Source organism: Tyto alba, unplaced genomic scaffold, assembly GCF_018691265.1.
Source record: "Tyto alba isolate M040663 unplaced genomic scaffold, T.alba_DEE_v4.0 Super-Scaffold_16, whole genome shotgun sequence".
Classification (NCBI taxonomy): Eukaryota; Metazoa; Chordata; class Aves; order Strigiformes; family Tytonidae; genus Tyto; species Tyto alba.
Genome location: NW_024881278.1, coordinates 17,986,443 through 18,013,485, shown reverse-complemented (window position 1 = coordinate 18,013,485; position 27,043 = coordinate 17,986,443). Strand labels below are relative to the sequence as shown.

The window sequence follows — 27,043 nt, the reverse complement described above, 5'->3', positions numbered from 1 at the left end:
AGCTCTTGAGAAGATGCTCAGTGACAGTGAAAGTCACAGGACGTACCAAGTGTAAAAGAATTTTAACAAAGATATTTTCTCTCTTAATCTCAGAGATTTTTTTTTTTTAATTTAGTGCATGTAACCCCAGTTCACTCAGGGGTGGAAGAGGGGTCCACTTCGACTCCTCTCTTCAGGGTTCCATGACTGCACTTTTCATACAAAGCTGTGCAACATAGTACATCCTGTGAAGGCACTGACATTTTCCTTAGCCTAACAAGGCAAATGCAATATAACCACAAAAAGCAGTATAAATTACATGTTGTGGAAATAAGCCTTCCATTTTTCCACCAAATCTGTCCAGATAAGGTAATAACACCACCAGCTTCCCCTACACTCTCCCCTTGACACAGCCTTTCTCTAACCTAAAAGAAAAAGAGCAAGGCAAAAAGGCTATCAAGCCACTTGTTTGGTTGTTTTCCCCACAAAAATTTCACATCAATATCAACTGCGACACTGACATATGAAGTACAAAGAATACCATCCATAGCAACCCACGTTGCATATCCAGCTGCTGAAATATTTTTGCCAATCCAATCACCATGATGTCAAGGGTCCTGATAAAGCACAGGCTATATATGCTTGTGAAAAAGTTATGTATTTTATTAAGGTAATCAACATTACAGCAAAAATTATAAAGTTCTGCATTCCCTTTCAGCTGATTGAGAAATTCAGTCCCCAATGTACTGACCCATGAAAAGTAAAATATTTTAACAGTTACACCAGATGAAATTTGTGCACTAAGTCACAAGAGAGAAGCATGTAAAATTCGTATGAAACCAGGATTTACTTAGATGTATTTCAGAAAGAAAAAAAAAAAAAAAAAAAACAAAAAAAACCCACAAAAACAAAATAAAATTAAACTTATCTTCCAATAAGCATCTTCACCTACTATGCATTTATAGAAAAAAAGTATCAAAATGACTGTCCTTTGATACTGTCATTATTCACTATTTCACCTTAAAATCCAAGAGAAAAATTAATTCATCTCAACTGTTACCATTTTAGCCTGCTAGAATGCTGTCAATAAAACAACTTGCAAAACACAGACTTCTGCTTTCCAAACCTTACCAAAAACTCATTTCTTAATATATTGTCAACTTTTCAATCTTTTCAATATTCTGTTTGCTCGTAAACATGCTAGTTTTGCTAGATAATAAATGTGAGGGAAGGCTCAGCTAAGTAGCAAAATATTTAGGAACTGGATTTACCCAGTTCCTGGATAAACAATAAATGGATAATCCAGTTTTTTGTTTATTTTAGTTATCTAGAACAAACATCCCCACATTGTTTTTTATCCCCAAAGGTGTCATGACTTTAAGAAGGGAAGCGACCTTGATGTACATCACTTTGAAAACTTGAAAGAACAAACGTGAATTTTGACTCACTACTGAAAGAGAAAAATCAAAAGGCAGAAAACAGGGGGAGGAGGCAGGGGGAGAAAAAGAAGACAAAAAGCTCAAACTAGTTGTAACGTAGGTGAAATAGGCATTAGTGTTACTTCTGACTCTGAGGATGATTTTCCATTCCAGCTATGATTACAGAGAGAAAGCACTGATCTTTGTGAAGTTTCCAACTCCTGGTAACCTGCTGTCTCACAGAGCCAATTCCTGACTACGTGATTCTGTATGGTGGGGTTGGAGGGAGAAAAAACAAACAATGCAAATTTGCTTGGTCAGCTTTCAAAGAGAAAAATATTCTAGAGAATGAGCACAGCTGCACTGGTGATCCCCACACATTAACTGAAGCACTCGCAAATGGGAACATCTGCACGGGTTCAAAATCAGACGTATGGTATCTTAAGACAAATCCCCCTTTCAGACTAATTCCTAATGTAAAACATCTGAATGGATCTAAAGTAACAGGATATTATTTTAGTCCTTTAGATAAATGGAGTTTAAAAAGTACACTACTGCCCACTTCACTATCAAGCCATTCCCTTGACCTTTTTGCACATGAAAGGCCCCAGCTCATTCCTCTCCGACCACCACCGTCTTCTGTTCATCTAACTTCCAGTTAGCCCAGTTCATGCTAAATTGATATAAACTGCCTGTAATAATTACTCATATATGCTAAGCTTCTACTCATATTCTTAATCCTATTCCATTGCAAAGGGTTATCATCATAGACAATTTCCTATATTGTGCTAAGGCTTACCTACAAGCTACACACAGGCTTACTGAAAGCATTTATATTAACTGATGAGTGTATGCAGTAAGAGATGAAGCATAGGGAAAAAATAAAATTCAGGGACAAGAGTTCTGCTCACTTATCGCACTTACTGACTAAAGGGAAAGTAAATTTAAAGACCGGAGTACAAATGTTTTTTCTCACTTTTCTATTGTGTTTCCTCAAGATTTCCAATAGGCAGTGACTTAAAAGCATAACTACAAATGTCTATACTATACATCTTAGAAGAATATTAGGGCTTCAAATAAATCTGTAACGTGATCTGACTTTCCTCTCTCTCTTTATCAAAGTGTATTCTTACCCAGATTCACATAAGAAAACTTGGTATATGAAATCAGTGAAGAAAATTCTTGGTGACTTTGATTATCCACACATATTTGCTCCCCCAGAATGTTACAACCTTTAAAGGGCCCTAAGACTTTGCATCATCACATCAGTATCTCTCACTTCAGCCAGCACAGAAACTTCTAGCAGAAAACCCCTGCTATTCTCTTACATGGTCACATGCCTAACAGAGAAATGTCACAATCTTTACAAGCATGTAATGAGATACTATACAGCAACACTCCTACCTTCTTTCCTAGCAGCTAGACCATACAACATTCAGCATAAAGAGACATATTAGTATAGCATGTCCAAGAACCATGGGTCTGCTGCTGTACTTGATGTAAGAGCACTTTGCCAGTAAACAAAATACCTCGTTAAACTTTGAATTATTCTACCGGTAAAATGAGCAGTTGGTTCTAGCTCATCTTCCTAGAGTTTTGGAGGCAGCACAGAGACTTTGTTAGAATGAGTCCCACCTCCATGAAGTCACTCTGCTGTGATAATGCGGTTTGAAAGGTCTCACAAATGACATCTAACAGGGACAATGCCCCATCAGGGACTGCAAAATGGAGGACATCAGGTAAGCCAAACTCCTCCTGCCAACCTGAAGGACTCACTAAATCAATATAGTAAAACGAAAAACATATTAGGTTGCCATTAAAATATCTCTCTTGTAGGATGCCTTTGGAGTCAAGCTCCAGTGGCTATTCATGTGCAATTACTGCTTTACCACAACAGGAGCTCTGTATCCCTTTTATGAAGAAAGAAAAATTAAGACGCTTCTTTCCGCAAACAGTGAAAAAAAGAGCCTGGACAGTGGTATGTCATCCTGGTCACTGGAATAACTGTTGTTCAACTTCAGTTTTCAGAACCGGCCTCTACCACTGTCATTTCTACATGTTGAGTAGCAGCAATCTCACAAGGCAGAAGAATGAAGTCATCTATTACAAAAATTGAATGAAAACATTTAGATTTTAAAGTGATCTATAAAACCCACTGAACAGGAATATGTACACTGTGTAGTTATTAACACAGTAGCAATTGGAGGCTAATGTTTTACACTAGTCCATGGATAATCAGACATGGGTAGTCTGGTTTCTACACAGCACTTAATCATTTCCACTAAGGACATACATGTCACTGTTCTAGGCTCCATGCAAGAAAAAGGCTATCCCACTGACAAAAGAGTTTCACAGATCTCACTCAACACATCACTGCAAAAGCTCGCTTGGAAATTAGCAGAACATTTCTGATTCAAGGTAGGCACAGGCTCTGCTGAACACAACTGACAATGCCCATGTGTGTGTGGACATGAACTCAAGGCATAGCCCAACCCCAGGAATGGAAGTTACATAGAAAATGCTGTCTATAAAAGACACTAGGCCAAAGCTCCAGAGACACTTTTACATATACCTTCAGCTGAGCTGGTTTAACTTAAGCTCAAACTAAAGTCACTTTTGCTCTGCAGATCTAATTTATTTTCCCTCCATAACCACAATTTCTACAACTAGCTTGATTTTTTTAAAGGTAATTATTCTTGCATAGAGCAGACTATAATTTTACATATATCATTATGATTCTAGACATTTCTATTGTTTCTGATGATTTTCACATCCATAGACAACTTAATATTTCACATCACCATGCAAAGTAAGTATCAAGAATGCTACAACACCGCAGATCATTAGTTTCATTCCAAGAATAACTTAAGAGTACAAGTACAGAAACATTTGTGACATATACCCTGAAGGAATGTACTATACTTTCTGTGTGCTTTACTTTAAAGAGGATCTGCACAACCAGGGTAAGAAAGAGTAGAAAAGTCTGCATTTTGTCATAGATTAAGGGAACTTTTTTTTCAGGATTTGCAATGCATTTTTCAAAAAGCAAGTTTTTCATTATAATAAGGCCCAGTCAAGCTGAAGGGCCACTTATAACAGCAATATTTGCTTAAAAGGAGACATGTAGGCAAGTAAGAGAGGGAACATGCTTATCCACATCTATTTTTGAACACCTAGTGAAACTTCACTAGCAGTTTGAATAGTGGACTCCTTTGTTAAAGGAGCAACACAATCTCTCATTCAGCCAACGTTCTCAAGATCTTCCAGAAAAACTATGACCACTCTTCTATAGCTCTGAAATACTCATTTTAGAAGATCTGGGGGTCCTCCTTGTTTTTAAGAAGTAAACTCACGTCGGGACATTCCTAAAACTTTAGACAGTTTTTTTCCATCACAAAAGCAGCAACGGCACAAGACCCTGACAACACATTTTCCTAGTAGCTTTTAGAAGAAATGTGAATCAGAAAACAAATTTAGATTTTTAAGAACAGACACACACATTACGTATGAATACTTCCCGCTGAAAGCAACTGGACAGTCATCTTAGTCAGTACCACTGAAATTGAACCTACTTGTTTTGACATTTGCAAAGACCCCAACCTAAATACAGCTTTAAAACGACATAGTTTCTTACCGTACCTTTTTAAAATTTTAAATAGCTTGCTAATAAAGACCGTGACTGCAATGATCAATTTTTTTAAGAGCACCAGGAAAGTAAACACCTTCAATACTACTTACATTACACCTTCTTGCTCAGGTTTCAACCATACAGTTAACGTAAATGAAGCTGCAAGCCTCAGAGAACGGGGAGTAGAGAAGCAATCCTTGTGATTATGAAAAATGAAACTGGAAGCATTGCTGAAGGATCCTGGATGCAAGTCCCTTTTGTCCTCTGTGATACAGGTACCAAGGCCTTCTAAAAGAAGCAGTTTGTAGGAAGAAGGCGACGACCTGTATGGACATTCCTGAACACAAAACCTCTGGGTGCAGGACATAATACTTTCAACTGCTACAGAGCTATGACAAAAAGTACTTCGGTCTGGCAGCCCACAAGTGGCTTGAGTTGGCACTGTTGACACATTCTTGAAAGCTCCCACATTTTCAAGCCTAGGGAAATGTCCCTGAGAGCTGACCAACACAAAGGAGTCATAATAAGTTAAGATTAATGTTTCAATAGCATGAAACAAGAAACGACACCTCAAGGAAAGAGCCCGGCAATTCATGTTTACAAAAAAGCTCCTCCTGATTACAGCATCTGTAAATAAATAATGATGTCCATGTCAGTAGCAATGTCCTCAGGTGGTACGCTTTAAGAGTTTATGTAGCATTTCGTCTTCAAAACACTCATGCAAGGACTCAGTCGCAGGGGACATCTATGTCTTCTGGCCAGCAAAACGCACGTGGGTGACAGCTGTGATCTGCAAACCACAGAAAACAGACACAATACATGGGAGGAACATGCCCTTCTGCACCAACAGAGGTGATGCCCCACCAGGGATTTTGAGAACCTTTTGGAACTCCGCTGACGAATTGCAGCCAGCAGGCCCACCTACACACCTCTGCCAGCTACAGCCGTGACATCTCTCTAAGTAGGTGCAATGGGACCAGGCCGAGTGGAGCCCGCACCCGCTCACAGCCGAGCGGGAGCTTATCCCAGATCTGCTGCACCACGAGAAGCCGACGCTCCAGCTTCACGCGTGAAGGTAACAACCACAAGGGAGGAAACCAGGGCACGCACCTTCGCTGTCCAAACGTCCTTCCTGAGGGCTCCACGTTAGCTGACCCAATCTCACCTTTACGATCCCCCAGTGCTTACCCTCAGCTTTACGCCACTGCCCGGGAGCTGCTCGGCACCATCCCCACCGCGCTATTTTGGGGGAAGCTGAGGGACACCCCCTGCCTCCGCTCCCAGGTCATGCTGGGGGCAGGAGAGCGGGAGCCCGCAGCCTGATCCCCCGGCCATCTACCTATCCTTCCCTCAAGTGTCCAGCCCCCTTCGTGCCTTACCCCGCTGCCCACCTCACGCCGCTCCTTTCAGCGCTCGGCAAAGCTGATTAAAACCACGTTCCCCATCTGTCCCGTGTGGATCTTTCTAACAGCGAATGCCTGCGCGGGGGCTCACCGGCAGGCTGGCCAGGGGCAGGCGACGAACCGCGCGGCGCGATGGCAGCCGCTAAAGAAGTTGATTTACCGTTACTTCCTCCGCCTGGGAGAGGAGCGAGGGGAGCGGCGCGGCGCCCGGCGGCTGCCCGCCCCAACGCCGCCCGCAGTCGCCCGGCAACGCCGCGGCCTCCTCCCCGCCCCCGCGGCCCGGGCCCGCCGCGGCCCCGCCGGCGCCCGCCGCGTTTTAAAGCGGCAGCGGCAGGCGGCGGTGCGGGCCGCACGGCTCCTGCCTTCCCCCGCCCCAACCCGGCTTAGCTTTACGCGCACCCAGCTGCCCCCCCCGCTTCTCTTCCTCCCCCCCCCTTCGCTCCCCGGGGAGCCATTTCGCGGCCGCTCGGGTGCGCGGTATGAAATATTTAGCAGAGCCCTGGGCAGCCGCCCGTAGCCTCGGGAGGAGCGGGCTGCCTGCGGCGGGCTGGCCCCGGCTCTGGGAGGGCAGCCCGCCGCCGTTCGGTGTCGGCGGGGCCAGGCCGCCTTTTTTCGGGCGGGGGCGGGGGGGGGGCCGTGAGGCCTGCCGCGGGGCGCGTTTGTCAAGGTCTGCCTTGTAAAGCTTTGGAAGCAACGAGTTAGTTGTTTCTGGAGCCGCTTTTCTCAAGTTTCAGGGTCAGGCTTTTCTCCGGATAGAGAAAGGGGAATGACTTTTACACACTGAAGCTAGGGGTGGGAGCTCGGAGTCAGAGGACCCATGGAAGAGCACAAACAGGAGCGCCATAGGTATGCTCTCCACAGCAAAAAAACGTGCGAAGAAACACTGTCAGGCCCCTCAGACGTTTTTGAAATGAACCTCATTTCTTCGGCGTGGCTATGCAAAGCAAGCACAAACAAGCTGCAAAGTTGTCATCAGCGAGCTGAGCGTGAGCTACAATAGGTTGTTTATATGTATTTCTGGACAGACAAGCGCCAATTAATACATCCCCTGAGGATATATAAAGCATCTATACATTTTATCTTTATTACGGAAGTTTCATGAGCTGCAACCTGGCTGGTATCTTTCCTGACAATTTCGTTGAAATAGCCTCCGGTAACTTGTCACCTTAGCATGTTTGGACTTTAGTAGCTACATAGTGGCAAAATTATTTGGCAACATACACAATTGCTAAGAAATCATCCTCTGTCATAACTTCTAATGCATTTTAACAAGCCCTTCATCCTGCATCAAACAAGCTCCTCAACAGTTCCTGGAACATCTCTGCTTTAATACAGATCTTTTTGCTAAGGTCGTAAAAGATAAATAGTAACTCCTGCTAAAGTGTTATCAGTCACTTTGCAGTGTTTTCATGTTCTGGTAGTCATTAAACTTCGTAGCTTTGTGTCAGAATTACATTCCCTATAGTGTTCAAATGTAAAGAACTTGGTTTACCACCAAAGGGATGGGGGGGGGAAAACATTCGTCTGAGGCATGGTGCAACACCTCAGCACATAAACCATTTCTAAATAAATATGGTTAGACCACAGGCTACCATGGTACCATCAACAGCACAACGGTAAGAGCATTTGCTCATCAAGAACAAACCGGTTCTTACAGAACATGATGAAAGAGAACAGACAGAAAACAATATAGTAAGACAATACCTACCATCCCAGGACATCAGACAGGATGGGAACAGCTAGGTGTCATAGAGCATGCACTTTACAGAAGTGGGGAATTACCAAGTGGCCAATATACTAGACTGTGACTTGTGTGCATTTTCTGGCATACCTGAAATATTTAAAAAAAAAAAAATAAAGAAAAAAAATCAAGTTTTGCTCTGTCCCACTTCTTTCTTAAAATAAGCAAGGCCTGCTCCAAGAATCTTTGCAGGTCTAACAGGTATCTAAAAGGAAATTCAGAGTACATTCACCACAAAATGCACTTACTGTTATATTCTGCAAATACTTGACAGCCCCACCACCTCCTAAGTACACACACCATAGAATCCTTTACAGTCAGTGCTCAGTTTGGGAAAACAGCCCTGACCAATTTTAGACCCTCTATGCCCAAAGACAATCAGCCCAGCAGAGATCATTTTTCCCTTTACATATTTCATCCAAATACACAAGACAATAGTACAAAGCTTGCAAAACCACATTGCAGACCAACAGCACAATTACTCAGGTCAAGGATCAACTACATTTTTGCCAAGGATACCATTGTTCATCAGGGGTATAATGAATAAACTACCTGCAGGAGGTTAAAAATGAGAAAGCATCCAAAGGCCTTGGCAACCAGGAACAGACATGCAATATAAACTGTACCACAGACAAAAAAAAAAATCTGAGAGTGATTTTTCAGGAAATACTATGGATCCTGTTGTCACAGGAGTGTTTTGATGGCTCTTTAATATACATATATGAAAACAGGGAATCCTACCAGGCAAGAAAGTATGCTAGCATTATGCATTGAATTCTTGTGAAGAATTCATTATGTCAATAGAACAGAGTTAGAATTGTGGCACAAGGAAAACAACCTAATTCAGATGCTTCAGGCTTTTAGTTACAACTGTTCATCTCGTCAGAAAAGCAAGCCTTCAGTAGCCGCTGGGGTGCTCGAAGCCACACAGATGCCATCGGAGAATCTGGCCTGCATCAGAAAGTTGTGACATAACTGGGAGCCTGATGCTACTGATTTGACACCTTATCCATGGCAGATAGCATCATCCAAAAAAGCTTTCCATACCAGCTATTTTTTTAACCCATGGCTAGCAGAGTCTAGGACCCACTGACTGCTCTAGGATGTTGGGGCAGGTTACTAAGGAAGAGAAACCATAAAGCCTAGTTTGTTACACAGCAGTCTGTGCCTTGACTGGAAAATTTTGAAGACCACATGTATAATACTTGTATGTTCTGAATCAGGGATTTGATATTAGTCATCTTTCTATAATCTAGTTTAAAACCCTCAAAAATACCAATTTGCACATGCTTAGTGGAGATGGTAAAACCAGAAGGACTAATTAAGTTTGCTCACAGGGCAAACTTAACACCATCTCCGAACTTCAATATGCTTGACTTTGTAACAATGATAATCTGATAGGAGGAAAAAAAATAGGCTGGAGACGGGAAATACAGCAATACAGTTACCCAAAACTCCAATAATACAAAACTAGTCTGCACAAACAGTGTACAATGGTGTGTTTTATACAGTACAATACCAATTTAAAACTTAAAATAATTTCTTAGAAGCATAATTCCTAGAACTATTGAGTTAGAATTTCAGGAAATCAATTTCTCTCCCCAAAACGCCATGGGTGTTCTGCACTGTCACAATTTCATAAAAATTTGCTTTTAAGTAATATTTTAATTGGCGGTGAGCAAAGTCTTGACAGCTAATTTGTTCATCTATTTTGCCTTCCGCTCATAAAAAGTTCTGAGAAACTGAAGAGTTTTTCAGTATATTGAAAGCTTTCATTTGTATATTTGTTCTCCACACACCTTATACCAATATTAGCCAGTATTTGTGCAGTGTTGACTAGTCCCTTGTACTATTTTTGCTGTTGTGTGAAGTGACCTATGTAGACTAACCCACACAGCATGACTTTCAAAGATTAGGCTCAAGTGTACAATTCAAAATTTACCTTCAGTGAATATTCATAAAGACTTGTTTTTATGAGTGCTTTTTCTCGTAAAACTACACCATTTGAATATTTGCAGGAAATTAACATAAAAGATCCATTTGCATAGCCGAGTCAATATTTATTTCAAATTTAACTGTCTAGCAAAATTATTTTTTCCAATATTTTGTAAGTAATAATAAAACTACAATGCAAGTACATTTTAATAGCTAGAGGGGAGTTGATCATGACAACCCAGAAATAATTAACAACTTATATTTTAAAGGGGAGGAAATTCTGTATAAGCCAGTGAAATAAATATTAAGAGTAAAATTTTCTGAAAGCACAGGAGGAGGTGGCAAGTATTTTATAGAGCTGTTAAGAGCCTTTTAACGGCTTCAGAAGTACAGTACATCACATCACTTTTTTAAGCACCAAAAACTTTCTTTGTTACTAGAAAGGCAGAAAGACTCATTTAGGCAACAAGTTTTACAGGCTTCCTTCGCTTGAAAATACTGAGCTAGACTGTACATCTCCACATGGTAAGTCCAGTGAAAGTAAACCTCTGCAAGGACTTCACACAGATTTTCTTTTGCATGATTGCAGTAGGTTGTAATAATGGCCTGTCCAAGCAGGAAGGGCCATCCTATACAGCTGAAGCACTTGGGCTCTAATAATTGACCTTTTCTCTTCCCACAGCATCTGTTATTTGCTCCACACCTTCCCCCACCCCAATCCATCATATGCTTTCCTGCCAGTTCCCAGCACAGGACATGTCCAAGTAACAGCTTCTCTTTTCCTTTATTAGCCCATTCTCTGAAAAACATTCTCTAATCCATCCTCTGACCTTAAACCCTTTCAATACATTATCTGTACCTAATTAATCAATTCTTTGTTTTCATCAACTGACTATCAACACCTTCTCCAGACTCAGTCAAATCACTGCCCCTATTCTTAATTTTCCTGTAGACTTTCTCCTTTAATCCCCTATTTCATGGCTGCTTAGTCTGTAGCTGCTTTACCAGGCAGCCCCTTCCATTCTCTTTTGCTTTTTCATCATTAATCAACAAGCATCTGTCTCAGCCTTGAACATTCAAGCTGATCTCACCTTCCTTGCCCTAAGCCTTCTTTCAGCAAAGCATGATTCCATATCTTCTTCCAACTTTTCCTTCTATCCCAAAGGAGGACCTCCCAACTCTGAAGCTGCCTCCTCTCCTGTGTTTGGGTTCAGTTACAGTGTGTCTCCTCCAGCACAGTCCTCAGAATAACAGCAGAGGAGGTGGACTTTGACCTGACATATGCATGTTGACAAACAGGAAAGTTAAATTCGGGTTTGTCCGAATTTCATAAAATTAGGCAGTCTTCTGAAGACAAATGAGCTGGGTATTCAATTGAGCACTGCACCATACAACATGAGCATAATCATTTCCTCCTATAAATGTTCGACTTCTGCTTTTCTTCCTGAAAATTTGTACTGCACCATTCTCAAAATACGTCATCTATCAACTCTTTTGCCAAATCCCCAGTATTTATATCCTTCTTCAACTTCTAAATTCACTTGTGTTTCACAGCCCCTGCTGTCACTTCTTGCAAATCACTACAGTAAATTCACTCATATTTATAATTCCCAAGAACATGCTCCTTCCTCAAACATCTTCCTCCTATTTGCTTCTGTAAAGATCTTATCACTTTCTGTTCTGATCAACTCTTCAACCAGCATCAGGTCCCTAAAAACATTATATTCTGTCCTCAGAATCCTTACATTCTACAAATTTCTTCTGCTGCTTTTCAACATATCCCTCTTCTTCACAGCACGCTGTCTTCACTAATTCTCCCACTTTTAGCTTTCTCTCTCGCTTCGTGTTCATCTTCCCTTCCCTCTGAAAGTTTCTATCCTGAACTCACCTCAGTCTGAAGTTCTCCAAAGTTTGTGATAAATCCTTTTTCTTCTCAAGGGTGCTCTCTCTCTCTCTTCTGTATGTCTTAAGGGAGAGACCCGGAGAGAAAAACTCCAAAGTCATAAAATAGTTATTGCTGTGCTTTGTCTAGCTGCTGGGATAGTAGACCATATAACGGTGAGGTAGGACTTTCATCATCTCCAGAGCAGAGTCACGCTGCACTTCTTTCCTGTACAGGACACACTCAAGGTCTCTCCATGCCAGGAGGAGCAATTAAACCCTACTTGCTACACCAACGAGATCCTTGATGAGCACCAAGAGCAAAACCTAGGGGAGGAGCTGCTGCTGTCTCCTCATCTGCACCCCTCCATGAACAACTAAGAAGAAACCAAGTTGGGTCTAGGCCTGATTTCTTCCCCTCCTCCCACCCCTTTACAGCTCACCTGTGCCAGCACATTGCAGTATTGCCTTCTCAAGTAACAGTTACCTCTTCAAACCATTTCCAGCAACCAGGACCCATTTACTACCCCCAAAAAGGACATGGCTGCCTCAGGACCACAGTGCAGTTGACTTCAGGTCCTCCCTCCACTTCAGACTGGTATGGAGCAACAACCTTACAGTCAGTACAATTTGGCTCCATAGTTCCCCTGTTACGTTATGTGCCATCTTTCAAATGCACACAGTGCCTGTAGAAGCCACATGCTTTTCTTTAAAGTACCAATTCCTCTGCTCCTGGCACCACTCTTCTTCAAGAATAATTTTTAAATTGTGTTGTATTTAAAGAGACAGCTGTCTCCCTAGAGCCACTGAGTTAAGCTCACTACACTTCCACCTGTAAGTTAAACACATTAACATTATTCATCATCCTAACTTTGAGATGTTCATTATTTCCAGTTATCTTCAACAAGTATTGTATCTGCTGTAACTGCATACACAGCTTTGCATAAAGTCATTTTGCGCACCTTATCCTATACCGTAAATTGAGGAGCAATAGCATCCGCATCCACTGTAGGATTTTGTAGTTTTCTGGAATTATAGGATAAGTATAGGCTAATTTAAATAAAATAAATGGACACCGTTCTCATAATAAAATTCAGATGCTAGATTAAGGAAGGCTATCTGAAGAGGAAACAAAACAGAAAATCCAAATTCTAAATCAGAGCTCAGAAATGAGTAACTGTACATGTCTGTGTCTTAGTTTCCTTATCTACAAATCAAGAAGATTGATACTCACTTCAGCAAAGCACTAGGAGATGTGCAGGAAGGAACAAAATACCGAAGAATTACCAAATGCAGTAAAATTTCAAAGTTTAACTGTGAAATGTCAAAACCAACCCTTTTTCTGAAGTTCAAGAAAGTGCTTAACTTAGCAGTAAAATCTGGTTTCAGCTACTAACATAAAGATCTACTGTTAAAAGCCAAAAAATGGAAGTATCACATGGCTGAATGCTCCAATAGACTGGTCTTGTGAAATTCTAGAGGGCAGTCAATAATTAATATCCCATGGCAAAGGAAAATTGATAGTAGGACCCCGCATCTTCAGAAACCTTTCCCATGTGACCACCTAAAATAGAAATAGGATCAATAACATGAAAATACAATCTATGTCACAGCAAGGAATTGTGGATTTGCATCTCTACAGGTGAAGATGTTCCAAAGGAGAAAGACTAGAACATCCTACAAAGTTCTGGGCAACAGCACAAGGAGGCAGAGGAGCGTACCACAGTAACAAGTGACTATAGAGAAAACAGTCCTGTTTATTCACAAAACTTGCAGTGGAGTATTGCTTTTAGGAGAGGTTGGTTTAACCGCATTCTGGTTTCATAAATGCATATCTAGAAAGCAAGATAAGCACGTCAGTGGGAGATAAGGACACAACCTAGGAAGTATGTCGGGACGGTCAGAGGGAAAGGGTGCTGGCTAGAGGATGCAGCAGAGCAAACTATCAGCTGACTGCTGCCCAAGTGGGCAGTCCCACTCCACCCAGAGGATTTAGCAGATTGAATCCACTTACCAAGGAATCAAGTGAATGTCAAAATCGCGTACAAGGGGTTTTGGCAGGAACAGGATCACCCATTCTAAATGAAGCAAGCTTTTAGGATGGTCTCAATCTTCTTTGAGGAAACATCTCCCAAGTTGTGTTTTTGTTTAAACCTTAAAGCCTCCTTCTAAGGCCAGGACTAGTGGCAGTTTTTGAATGAGTTATGTAGACTGAGGCATGACTTTCAAGGATATTACGCTTCCTGGTGTTTTTCTCCTCAGGAGCTTTAGAGGAGAAGAGGTCCCAGAGAACTCTACTAGCTAAGTCAAAGGATATCTAAAGTAGTTCTACCACTGATGAAAAAGGAAGCAGAACTCAGTCACAATACATTCTCCTTGGCTGTACTCAGCCCACCTGTAATTACACATATCTCCTTGACAAAGCAAAGCACATGATGCCCGGGGGTGTTAACAGATACATCAGAGAACAGAGGAACAGGGACAGAGAGTGTAATAGAAATAGGACATCACTTAATAAACAAAACTGTAGGAAATGTGCTCCATTTATTTTGTGAGAGGCAGAACTACTTTACACTATTATCATTGCATTTTCATGACCATCTTAATGAATACGCACAAATGTCAGTGCAATTTCCATCAGGAGCATGCAAAAAATGCAAACAGTGTGGTACAGCCACAGTCCAATTGACTCCTCTTTGAAATCTCTGAGGAAAGGTAAATCCTAATATCCCAGTTACCCTAAGGGAAGAGAAATAAACTGTATGTTCATCAGTATGCTTATACTGATATAGCTGAAGACTAGGGAGTGCACTGCTTTAGCTTTATCAATATTTCTAAAACAATGCAACCTATGCATGTAGAGAAGGTTTAAATAGCAGGCAATGATCCCCTTGCACTTGGCACATAATTTATATTAAATATGATGTATGTATATATTTTTAATCAAGCTCATTTTCTTAATACATATTTTATAAATCTCATAATTAAGAAATTTTTCTTGCAGTGTTGGTCTCGGAGCAATGAAAAACCATCGAGCTCAAGTGAGATGTGCTAAATAGCTAGGGGTTCCTGTAGCCTCAGCTACACATCCAGAGTCTTAGACAGGGACTGGACAGAGAAGTCTCATCCCATTGGGATACATGGCAAAGGCAAGTGGCAGCTGCATTCACAGGAAAAGCCTCCAGACCAATGAGGACACAAGACTTGGCTTGAGCCCAAGCAACAGTGGTGAGGTTTAAATCCTCTCATTCAAGGACACCTTGACAAAATTCACACAAATGTCTGTTTTTATGCCTTTCAGCATTTGGATGTTTGGGATAAAGAGAAGTAATTACCACCATCTTGCACATACTTGATGTTAATTTATTACATAAATTTTACTAAGTAACACTAAAGGTACCAACATTATATCAGCATACCATAAGTAAAACTGAGTATAAATGGGAAGTTGGCCTCGTATTACAGTCCAGTTTTCAGGGTCAAGATGACTATTAATGAATCATCTTATTTGTATATTTAAAAGATGCAATTTTCTTCCTACTCACTAAAATAGATTTCAGAAATCCTTTGAATACACACACCTTTTGTTGAAACCAATTTCCAGAAGTATGCAATTATTTTTCAGTTAATCTTCACAATTTGTTGAAGTAGTTGTCTACCAAAAACCCCAGAAACATTCACTTTAAACTTCTTTAAGACTTACTAAAAATTAACTCGGTCATATGAATATGACTGATGTTTACTTTATGTTTTGTATTCTAAGCATTTCACTGTACATCCAGTCTTTTGACACTGTACTCCACAAGTTTTCAACAACAATTATTTTCCATTTTTAAATTATTTTTAATTTTGAAATTTATCCAGTTATCGTCATGGCAATCTAGTGTTCTGACAGCTGGAAAAATTAACAAGTGTTTGAAAGTTTTATACATAAAACACTGTATTTAGAAGAAAGAAAAACCTACTGACTTCAGTTTTCCACCCTAGAAATAAATGTTATTAATGACAAATGATTACTGATATTCCTTTCTAGTTTCAGTTAGAGATAATAGATTCTTCAAAGAATTCAATTTGGTATTCTGTAAACTTTTTTCAGATATATTTCAGCTTATAAGCTTGTTCACAAAGATCCATCCCAGCTGTAGCTCTGATCTTTCCTGCCATCCTATGAGGACTGAACTTTGATCTTGTGTTGAAGCTTATTAACTTTTCGGGAGAGCTAGTAATGACATCAGGGTTCAGATGAAGAGATGACAGGTTGGTGGTTCTTTTACCTTTGACAGTTCATTATTTGTGGACAGAGTGGATCACCTATACCACATCAGTTAAATTCTGCTGGGAAATTTTTCTCTTTAAATAAAAAGGAGAAACCTAAGTGATTTCAGAACAGACATGTTTCCATGATTATTCTTGCGACCAAAATCCCTGTCTACTTAAGGAAAATGCTTTAAAAGTTTCTGATGCCATCAAAATTTGTTGCTGGCATTTAATTTTCTTGCACCATTTGTGTTCTAAGTACAACTTCCAACTTGGTTTTACCTAAAAATCAAGGTATAAAGCAACTATATTTTTTTTTCTTCTTTTTTTAGTGAATGCAAAGGACAAGAATGTTTTGGAACTACAAAGAGATTGATATTTAGTCATATTGGGGAAAGTACTGGTAACTACTATAGTTTCTCTGAGGCCCAGCAAAACTGAGACCACACTATCATCATAAGCAGAGCATTAGATTGCACTTCTAATGGTATTTGTTCTCTATGGGACAGGCAAAGGCCACCTTATTTGTAGTTATGGTAAGTGTACTTTGAAATCACATTTCTCCGTCATGAAATGTGTCCTTAACCTGCTGCACAGGTTGAAGGAGATATCCTGTCAATCCATTCTAATTTAGCATATTAAAAGAAAGTTCACAGGTAGAATTCATCCTTCTCGGTTTGTTTTGCACAATAAGGTACTCTTTGCCTGGATATCCAAAAAATGAAATTTGAGACAAACAACTTTGTCCTTCACAATTCAGTATTATAGAATTGTGTCCCATCTTTTGACCTTATATGAATAACCTGACTGAAATCTGCAAGAAAACTTACTCAGAAGGGCAGGAGGGACATAAAATTGTTATGAATATCTGTAGCAGCTCTGAAGAAATTTTAATTTGAAAGTCATGATCCCAAAAGATATGGTTGAACTCAGAACAGTTGTACAACAAAAGTGGAGTGTGGGAAACCATGAAGCTGACTGGAGCCTTCAAGGTTTTTGGAGGTAGCCCAGGGTGCTGATGACTCAGGACCTCCTGTGTGACTCAAGACTGCTCAGGTTACCCATCTTAAGTCTTGTTTCTCTGTTTTGCTTTCTCATTTCAACTGCTGAACTGAAATGTTCAGTGTTAAAGTAAAATAATGTGTGTATCCTGTGAGATGTATTCTTTCTCTTTTGACAGAATCTCAAGTTAGCATGACTCAGCCCAACAGAAGTGGCCAGATGATGAATACCGCAGTTAGCTGCTGACAAGAGTTCCAGCTTTTTTCCTGGTCAAAACAGAGAACTCCTTCCACCTACCATGTGCTGATTTATAAGAGACATTGTTCCTCTTAGGATATTTTAAATGGGATTTTATGAATTGCTCTCATCTTCCTTGCTTCTAAGATGTTTTTGTGATACTTTAACCTAAATAAAGATCATAATGAGTTTGTGGGACAATTACAGCAATAAAAATACAAAGGACAGTCTCCCAAAGCTTCACTTCCAGGAAAATAAATTAATCACAAATAAGTCCAGAAATTAACAGGAAGAGGGAAAACCAAATCTGCGGTTTGAAATTTATTCCTGCTCTATAATGCTAAAGTGGAGCCCACTTCCATAAAGCTGATTCATAATCTTTCCTGGGCATCTGTTTAAGGAAAGGATAACTAAAACTGAAGTGTTTGTTTCCCATAACCCATGCACTATCATACACATCTTCCAGTATCAGGTTTGGCCTCTTCCCTTTGCCTGTGCTCATTCCTACTGACATGCAGCTCTGCCTGGGACGGATAAGGAGCTGACTGATTGCTTGTGACTCAGGATTAAAGGGAAGGCAGGGACAGGAAAAGTTATAGTGGGCATCTACTACAGACCACCCATCCAGAAATAGCAAGCAGATGAGGACCTCTATACACAGGCAGGAGCAGCCTCACAATCTCAAGCCCTGGTCCTTATGGGAAACTTCAACCACTCTGATGTCTGTTGGAGGGACAACACAGTAGGGGACAAGCAATCCAGGAGGTTCCTGAAATGCGTTGATGATAACTTCCTTGTGATAGAGGAGCCAACAAGGAGAGGTCCTATGCTGGACCTTGTTCTCACCAACAAGAAGGGGCTGGTGGAGAGTGTGAAACTCAAGGACTGCCTTGGCTGCAGTAACCATGAAATGGTGGAGTTCAAGATCCTTAGGGCAGCAAGGAGGTCACGCAGCAAGCTTAATACCCTGAACTTCAGGAGAGCAGACTAACTTCTTCAGGGATGTGCTTGGCAGAGTAACATGGGATAAAGCCCTGTAGGGAAGAGGGGCTCAAGAAAGCTGGTTAATATTCAAGGATCCCCTCCAACCTCAGGAGCAATGCATCCCAACAAGTCAGGCAAGACCACCAGGAGACCTGCATGGATGAACAAGGAAATCCTGGACAAGCTCAAACATAAAAACGAAGCCTAGAGAGGGTGGAATCAAGGACAGGTAACCTGGGAGGAACACAGGAAAACTGTCCAAGTAGCCAGGGATCAAGTCAGGAAGGCCAAAGCCCTGATAGAATTAAATCTGGCCAGGGATGTCAAGAGTAGCTCAAAGCTTTTACAGGTACATTAGTCGTAAGAGGAAGACTAGGGAAAGTGTGGGCCCTCTGAAAGGAAAAGGGAGACTTGGTCATCTGGGATATGGAGAAGGCTGAGGTACTCAATGACTTTTTTGCCTCAGTCTTCACTGGCAAGGGCTCCAGCTATACCATCCAAGACGCAGAAGGTAAATACAGGGACTGGGAGGATAAAGAACCATCCTCTGTAGGCTGCAATCTGGTTTGAGAACATCTAAGGAACATGAAAGTGCACAAGTCCCTGAAGCCTGATAAGATGCATTGGTGGGTTCTTAGGGCACTGGCAGACGAAGTGGCTAAGCCACCACCCATAATATTTGAGAAGTCACAGCAATCCAGGAAAGTTCCCCCTGATGGAAAAGTGGTAACATCACCCCCATTTTTTAAAAGATAAAAAAAAAAGACCACCTGTAGGAGCTACAGGACAGTCAGTCTCACCTCTATGCCCAGCAAAATTATGAAGCAGATCCTCCTGGAAACTATGCTGAAGCACATGGAAAATAAGGAGGTGGTGGGTGACAGCCAACACGGCTTCACTAAGGGTAAATAGCGCCTGACAAATTTGGTAGCCTACAACAGGGTTACAGCGCTAGTGGATAGGTGAAAAACAACTGACATCATCTACCTGGACTTGTGCAAAGCATTTGACACTGTCCTGCACAATATCCTTGTCTCTGAATAGGAGAGACATGGATTTGACGGACAGACCACTCAGTGGATAAGGAATTGGCTGGATGGTCACTCTTAAAATGTTGTGGTCAATGGCTTAATGTCCAAGTGAAGAGTAGTGACAAGTGGTGTTCCTCAGGGGTCAGTGTTGGGACCGGCACTTTTTAGAGTCTTTATTGGTGACACAGACAGTAGGATTGAGTGCATCCTCAGAAAGTTTGCCAATGGCACCAAGCTGTGTGGTACAGTCAACACACTGGAGGGAAGGGATGCCATCCAGAGGACAGGCTGGACAGGCTTGAGAGGTGGGCCTGTGCAAACCTCATGAAGTTCAACAAGGCCAAGTGCAAGGTCCTGCCCATGGGTCGGGGCAATCCCAAGAACAAACACAGGCTGGTCCATGAGTGGATGGAGAGCAGTCCTGTGGAGAAGGACTTGGGGGTATCAGTGGATGAAAAACTGACTGTGAGCCAACAATGTGCACTCACAGCCCAGAGAGCAAACCTTGTCCTGGGCTGCATCAAGAGAAATGTGGCCAGCAGGTCAAGGGAGGGGATTCTCCCCCTCTGCTCTGCTCTTGTGAGACCCCCCTGCAGTGCTGTGTTCAGCTCTGGGGCCCCTAACATAAGACAGACATGGACCTGCTTGAGTGAGTCCAAAGGAGGCCACAAAGATGATGGGGGGGCTGGAGCACCTCCATTATGAGGACAGGCTGAGAGAGTTGGGGTTGTTCAGCCCGGAGAAGAGAAGGCTCCGGGGAGACCTTATAGCGGCCTCCCAGTGCTTACAGGGAGTCTACAGAAATGCCGGGGAGGGACTCTTTATCAGGGGGTGTAGTGACAGGATAAGTGGTAACTGTTTTAAACTGACAGAGGGTAGATTTAGATTGGATAGAAGACAGACGTCCTTTACTGTGAGGGTGGTGAGACAGTGGCCTGGGTTGCCAAGAGAAGCTGTGGCTGCCCCCTCCCTGGAAGGGTTCAAGGCCAGGTTGGACGGGGCTTTGAGCGACCTGGTCTGGTGGAAGGTGTCCCTGCCCACGACAGGGGGGTTGAAGTTAAATGATCTTTTAAGGTCCCTCCCAACCCAAACCATTGTATGATTCTCAGAAATCTCCTTGTAGGCAAAGAAAATGAAAAGGGAGCTGACAGGATACAGTGTCTTGTTTTCTACATGCTCCATTCCCCAACTCCATCTTTCTATTTTGAGCATTTTCTATAAATGCTTTTGTGTAGAACGTGCCTGCTAGTCTTCAGCATCTGTAACCAATGTCAGTCTCTTATAATCAAGAAGTGGGATACTTCTACCTGGCACGTAAAGCTCCTGAGGGTGTCCACTGTTACATCAGGGAAGCCTAGATTAAACCACCAACAGCAACACATGAAAAGAGACCTGAAATAGCATGAGGAGCAGGGACTTGAGGGTATTTGTTTCACATGATGCCATGAAACCAAATACTCCTGGCTATAAAAAGCATATACAAGACACTACTGGTATGATAAGTAGGCCACATTTCTACAAATTTAAGTAAAACACAGCATGACTAAAATCAGCTGGAACCTGTTTGATATGTTAGTCCACAATGACAGCTGGACAGCAGTGATAGTGAACTTCAAAGATGCTGAAAACCTTCCTTTTGAAGCTGCAAGACCAAACACTAGCTTTTTATTATAAAAACAGCCCCCCTGCCCAAGTGGAGAGGGCTTATTTAACTGTTGCAGATTAATGTGGAAATAAAATACTCATGAACAGATTTAAAACATACTTTAGCCTGGATGTGAAGGACTGATTTCTGTAGAAGTAACTTGGTCCATGTTTTCAACCTTTAACTTCTCTCTTTAGAAAGCCAACAAGGGGAACAAGCAATAACAAGTTCTGTGATGAGTAGATGTGCTCAGTGGAAATTACTTTATTTGGATACTTATATTGCCTCCCTCCTAACATTTATTGACTGAGTCAAATTTACCTTCAAACAAGCACCACACAATAGCAACTTCACCACCAAATGAAACTAGATCAAGCTGAATCAGCAGACAAGGAATTAAATATTTTCATCACCTAGTATTAAACTTCAAAAATGTATACATAAGACTGAAGTAACACACTCATACATTCCTTTTCCACTTGAGCCTTGCTTCAAATATTAAGCAACTTGATAATATTTACCAGTACCCCAATTCATAAAGGGAGAATGTTAATAACTGTGGAATAAGCTTCAACTAAGTGATTGCAGATAGAATAAGATCATAAGTTTTAAATTATGAATAGGTTTATATGTCTTTTGTACTGAGTGCACATAGAGAGGCTTTTCTGAGGGGTAATTTAGTCCACCTAAATTAAGTTCCTTTGGAGAACAGTTCATAGGAGGAGCCAAGCCACTGCTTCCAGTCCTGACTGAGTCTCCAAGACTTGTATCTCAATTTTCTCATATTAATATTCATGTCAGAGTTATATCTTACTTATATCTAAGAAATGTTCTAAAACCTTATGACTGTATGAGATTTGCAGGTTCTGATTCAACTGCAGAATTCTTCAGTGCATTTCATATTTAAATGTATGCTACTGTAATAAGTTTTCAGCCAACTGTCCCAGATCAAAATAGCAAGTGGCTCATTTATGTCAACTTTGGACTATGCTGAAGTGATACTTAGCTACATTCAACATTTTGAGTTCCAAAATTGTGTAATTTAAGTAATTTGTTTTAAAAGTTCTTAATATTCATAATTTCAAACAACTTATTTTGACTAGTTACAGGCCAGCTCTCCAACTAGCATGAAGACAACAGAATGCTACTGTTCTCACCACATCATGTAAGCCATATCCATTGGCTTTGAAGACTCCTACTGACTCAAATCACAGCTGAAGATGTAACCCACAATTTAAAATTCACTGAAAAACATTTAATCCTTCAAACTTAATATTTGCTTGTGTTCATGCTATAAAGCTCAATGACTATAATAGTCATGGAAAATTAACGCTGAAGGGGCACAGACTAATTTAGAATGAATTTGTTTTAAACATGGATGAAGACAATTCATTTGCCTGATTGCCTGGAGGAATGAAGTTTTGGATGATGAGATTGAGGCCAGCTGTTGAGAGAACAGGAAACTCAGAAAAACCTGAAAGAATGAGGGTGAAGACAGAAGTCAGCAATGAGGAAAAAACTGTTCAACTGTTTATAGGGAAAAAGTCAGGAAAGCAGATAATCTAGAGGTGAACTAAAACACTAATTCTTGTGAAGAATTGCAAATTAAGTTGTTATAAATTTTCAGACTATAAAGTGTGAATAAATTATTTTAAAATTCTGGTTTATGCTTCTGCTTTGTAACTATTTGGGAACCTTTCAAACAGACAATCACAAGATATTTTCTGGGTAGCATTTTTGGGTTTTTTTCTGCCATGTTTTTAATTTGCTGCTGGAGCCAGACCTACTGTGCTGCTGTGTGGTCACCAGTCTGTCATAATGAGACAGCCTCAGCATCCACACTAGGAGGGTGCCATTTGCACATAGGCTGGTCCTATCATCACTTCCCTTCTAGGAATCTACCACACATGGATGTGTTCAGATCTCTGTCAGGCTCTTAAAAATGGGAGTTAACTGGCCAGCTGTCTGCAACAATAGGGACTGTCTGAGGAACTCCGCTTTTCTTTTGCTGTTTGCATTTACACCAAACCTGTCAAATTGGCTATGGCCATTATGAACTTCTAATTAAACATTTTCGAAGACAAGGTCACAGGCAATTAAGAGGAGAAAAAAAGGTTAGCAAAAGAGTAACAGCCCAAACTACAACAACTTTGCTTTTGAAAACCCTCAAATACCACAGAGCTTTTAAAACAAAAGTTGGTGCAAGATGCACTGTGCCCTAGGGTGGTCTCTTCCAGTTTGGCATAGAAAATACACAGCTTAGAGTCTGTTTCTCCCAAAACAGAAAGCTTGCAAGAGTCTACTATAGCTTTGAGATAGGTACTCAAGTCAATTATGTTTTGGTGGATCTAGCTTTGAAAGAATACTCTTTCATTTATGCACCCCAGAACCATGAGGCAGTTGCTTTACATTGACATTCTCATAGTGAAAATGTTGGCTGCAATTAAAGGAGAAAATACTTGATTCTTTAGTTTGCAAGCCAGCCTGAAAACACAAAGCCTGACTAATGTATGAAACAGTCCCTTAAATCCTTAACAATGACTTAAGGAATAAAACAACAAAATAAAACTATGCAGAGGTTAATGCAGATACCAGATGGGAGACTTAGAAATGTCTGCAGTTAGCATCACGAGGAAATCTGAAGACCAATACATGCAGACATTATGGCAGATAAGGTAATAGAAAGTAATCCTCACAATGAGATAATATAGCTTTTTCATATGATTATGATATTTGAAAAATGTAGTAACTTCATTTGAAATATCGACATCTAGTCAGCATAAGCTCTAACATTAATAGGCTGAGTAAAGAGAATAGTTTTATCCTATTTAATCATAAATTTGGTTTAATGACCTTTATCTGATTATATGAGCAGCCCAAGCAACAATATTAAATAAATAAATAGAATATTAAAAGATTGTTAGCAGATAAGCTGCTTGAAATTTTCCAAATTAAATGTATTTGGCTGGGAGGGAGCTCTGTCATTTATCAGTATATACATTTTCAAAATTAAGATGACTGCACAGGTGCTCCAGCTGAACCCCAAGCCTATCACAGCCCCTGTCTGTTGCTGTGAAAAACCTCTCCTTGGCACGTTAAGTGGGAACCAAAGGATTCTTCAGGAGAGATGCTGGTTTGGCCCTTAGTTATGTAGTTAACTTTCTGATTTGATAAAACCTGGAAAAGCCTCACAACTAAAAAGTATTCTCTTTCTTTTCTGTTATACATGAATTATAGTTATTACGTAGTTTTCTAATGTGCTTGACCTTAAGAATTAAAAAAAAAAAAAAAAAAAAAATCTAAGTTGTGCTCTTAAGCTTGTATTAAACCCAGGTAACAAGTTTCTGTTCCCAGGCAGACACTGCACTAATTCACACAGCTTGTTCTACCTTGCCTGAACAGTCCCATCTACATTTTCTCAGCATAGTACCAACATGAAAGAAATCACAGTTACTCCTTTCCACCAGTCTTCTCCCCTCTAATTTTGTCTCCACCCTTCATTTCCTCAGCTTTTTGTGCAGCCAAAGCTTGAACTTAATTGGAGAACTGATTCACTTAAAGCAGAAATTTTTTTTGCCACATTTGTGGCGGTTGTTTGTTTTATTTGGTTAGTTTTTGGTTTGTTTGTTTTTAAAGCAAGATCAGTTCTCTAGTCTTGTTCCCAGTATCATCACAGAAAACTCTGCTGACACACTGGAACAGGCAAAAGATTTAAATCAGTACTTCTGCCAAAAACAGACCTTCACTATAAGTCAAGGTGCCTGCTAACTTTCTAAACAGGCCTGATTAGTAAAGCAAAAATAATATATCATAAAGAAGTTCTCAAATGCAGGTGTTATCCCAGAATGACACTAGCTGTACGATCAGGACAGATAATGTTTTATCCTGGCTTATGGATATATTTGCATCTAGAGATCAAAATGAGAATTTTATCCCATTGACAAGTATAGAATCCATTTTTTAATAGGAAAGGAAAGTTACAACACAGGTCTATCTTTGTAAAAGATTTATATACATATATATCTCAGATACAGCAGAAAAATAAAATATTGGAGGCAAATAAATGAGCCGTAATACAGGTTAAAACAGTTATTTTGTGACTGACATTTTATCCTTGCAAGTTTCCCGAGTCTAAAAGACTCTATAAGTGAGTCCTCTACCTTGAGATTTTTCTCCAGTCCTCAGAACTTGAATTTCCACTCTTGGAAAGCTACCTACCTATCTCAGGTCAAGCAGAGACAGCAACCACTTTCCTCACCAGCTGGTGATTGTCTAGGAGAGCACCGCTCAGCACTGCTGAGAGGTACCTGCTGGCAGAGCTGTGCCCAAAAGCAGCTATTCTGTTGTAAACGACTATCACCCCCACACTCCCATCCCCTGGCAACCCTCATCCTACCCTGCACCCTAAAAGGAGGTCAGCTGAGGTTCATCATTTTCTGGATACATTTGCTTTTGGTCTTAAATTACATACTTAAATCTGTAGAACAGTCTATGTGGCAGACACATGGTATTTTGCTAAAGAATTTTTGCTTTAATTGTAGCAATAGGTTTCTGCTAGTGAAACAATATCTATATTGAAGATTCAACCTATATACATCTGTCTCACAAAACAAGTTATGCATGCAATAAAAACCAGAAAACATTATCTATTTCATTATATATTTAATCCTGAAATATATATCATATTAAAACTTACATGTATTCATGTTTGCATAGAGTAATGAAAAAATTAATTCTGATATTCACGGAACAATGAAATCCAGATTTCTATAGAAATGCATTCCCTTACCCTCCTTTCTCATCAATGTCCCTGGTTTCCCCTTCCATATATTTTAAATCACTCTCCTTAAGTCCACCTTCAGCCTCCATCCTTGACTTTAATGAGAAGCTTCTATGAAACTCTGTAGAATTTGCCAGTCAAAAAGCTGAAGAAAGTAAAGCTGAGGTTCAAACTTTGTTAGAAAATACATTATTTTGAGCTTCTCCATCTAGCTGTTACCTTTCATGAAACTTGTCAGAACTGAATATTCTCAAGATTTTTATCCTCTCCTCCTCCCCCTGCCAATTCAGGATGGAATAAGACAGTGGATTATAGAAGAGAGTAGGTGGAAATTGCTACTGCCTAAGCCTTATAGATTAAGAAAGCAGAGTTTCTTCCTTACACAACCTGCAAGAACAGATGCTGAATGCTTTCTAGCCTTCTCTGCAGCCTACTATTTGTTTGGGAAAATATAAATGACAAATTGACTTTTAGATTAATGGCTACCATATTGGTAATGTACAAATCACTTTTAACAGCCACTATTAACTTGGTAAAGAGAAGCTTGCTAACTGCTCTTTAATTAAGTACACTTAATGACCTTAAGGGGATTAGTAGTCTTGTCTGATAATCAATAAGCATGGCAAGATTGCTGCCCCATAGACAGTGGCTAGAGAACAAAATTAATCTGTGCAGATTAGTTCTACCTAGTTTGGTTCATTTGCTAAGACTGTTTCAAAATTACTTCAGTTTAACACATTTATAAAAAAAAAAAAATCAAAATGGAAGATGTTTTACAGAGGAAATTTCCTCATTTAGCCAGCATTAAAATGACATGTACTTGTTAAGAAAATCATGTATTCTAAGTAGGAGCTAGTGCAGATCGATTTAGAAGAATTTAAAAAAAAAAAAAAAAATACCCATGTTGCAGTCTCCAGAGAAAGACAGAGGCTGAAGGACATTGAACATGGTGCCTAGAAGACTCACAGTGAAACATTGTCCCCACAAAATAATCCCCAGAAGTAGTGGAGTTCCTGCCTGGAACTGCCCGAAGCCTAGGCTGCCCTGCCTGCACCTGGGTTCCCCTTCCTTGGGCCACAGCCCTTCCAGTAGCTTGAAATAGCTGTGGGAGCACCTGGTCTC

The 27,043-nt window shown here is 40.5% G+C and overlaps 1 protein-coding gene across 8 annotated transcripts in view; it reads right to left on the bottom strand.

Moving 5' to 3' along the window:
• The window catches only part of USH2A (usherin), a 428,153-nt gene extending 401,963 nt beyond the window's left edge, over nt 1-26,190 (bottom strand). For 4 of the 8 annotated variants that reach the window (XM_042789365.1, XM_042789371.1, XM_042789372.1 and 1 more), the window contains exons 1-2: nt 6,405-6,704; nt 5,136-5,815 (exon numbers count right to left, since the gene is read on the bottom strand). In XM_042789365.1, coding sequence (XP_042645299.1) covers nt 5,136-5,620 — 485 coding nt within the window. In that variant the 5' untranslated portion in view covers nt 5,621-5,815; nt 6,405-6,704. The other 4 variants (XM_042789369.1, XM_042789367.1, XM_042789368.1 and 1 more) reach the window with 4 other exon arrangements.
• Between the last annotated feature and the right edge of the window lie 853 nt (nt 26,191-27,043).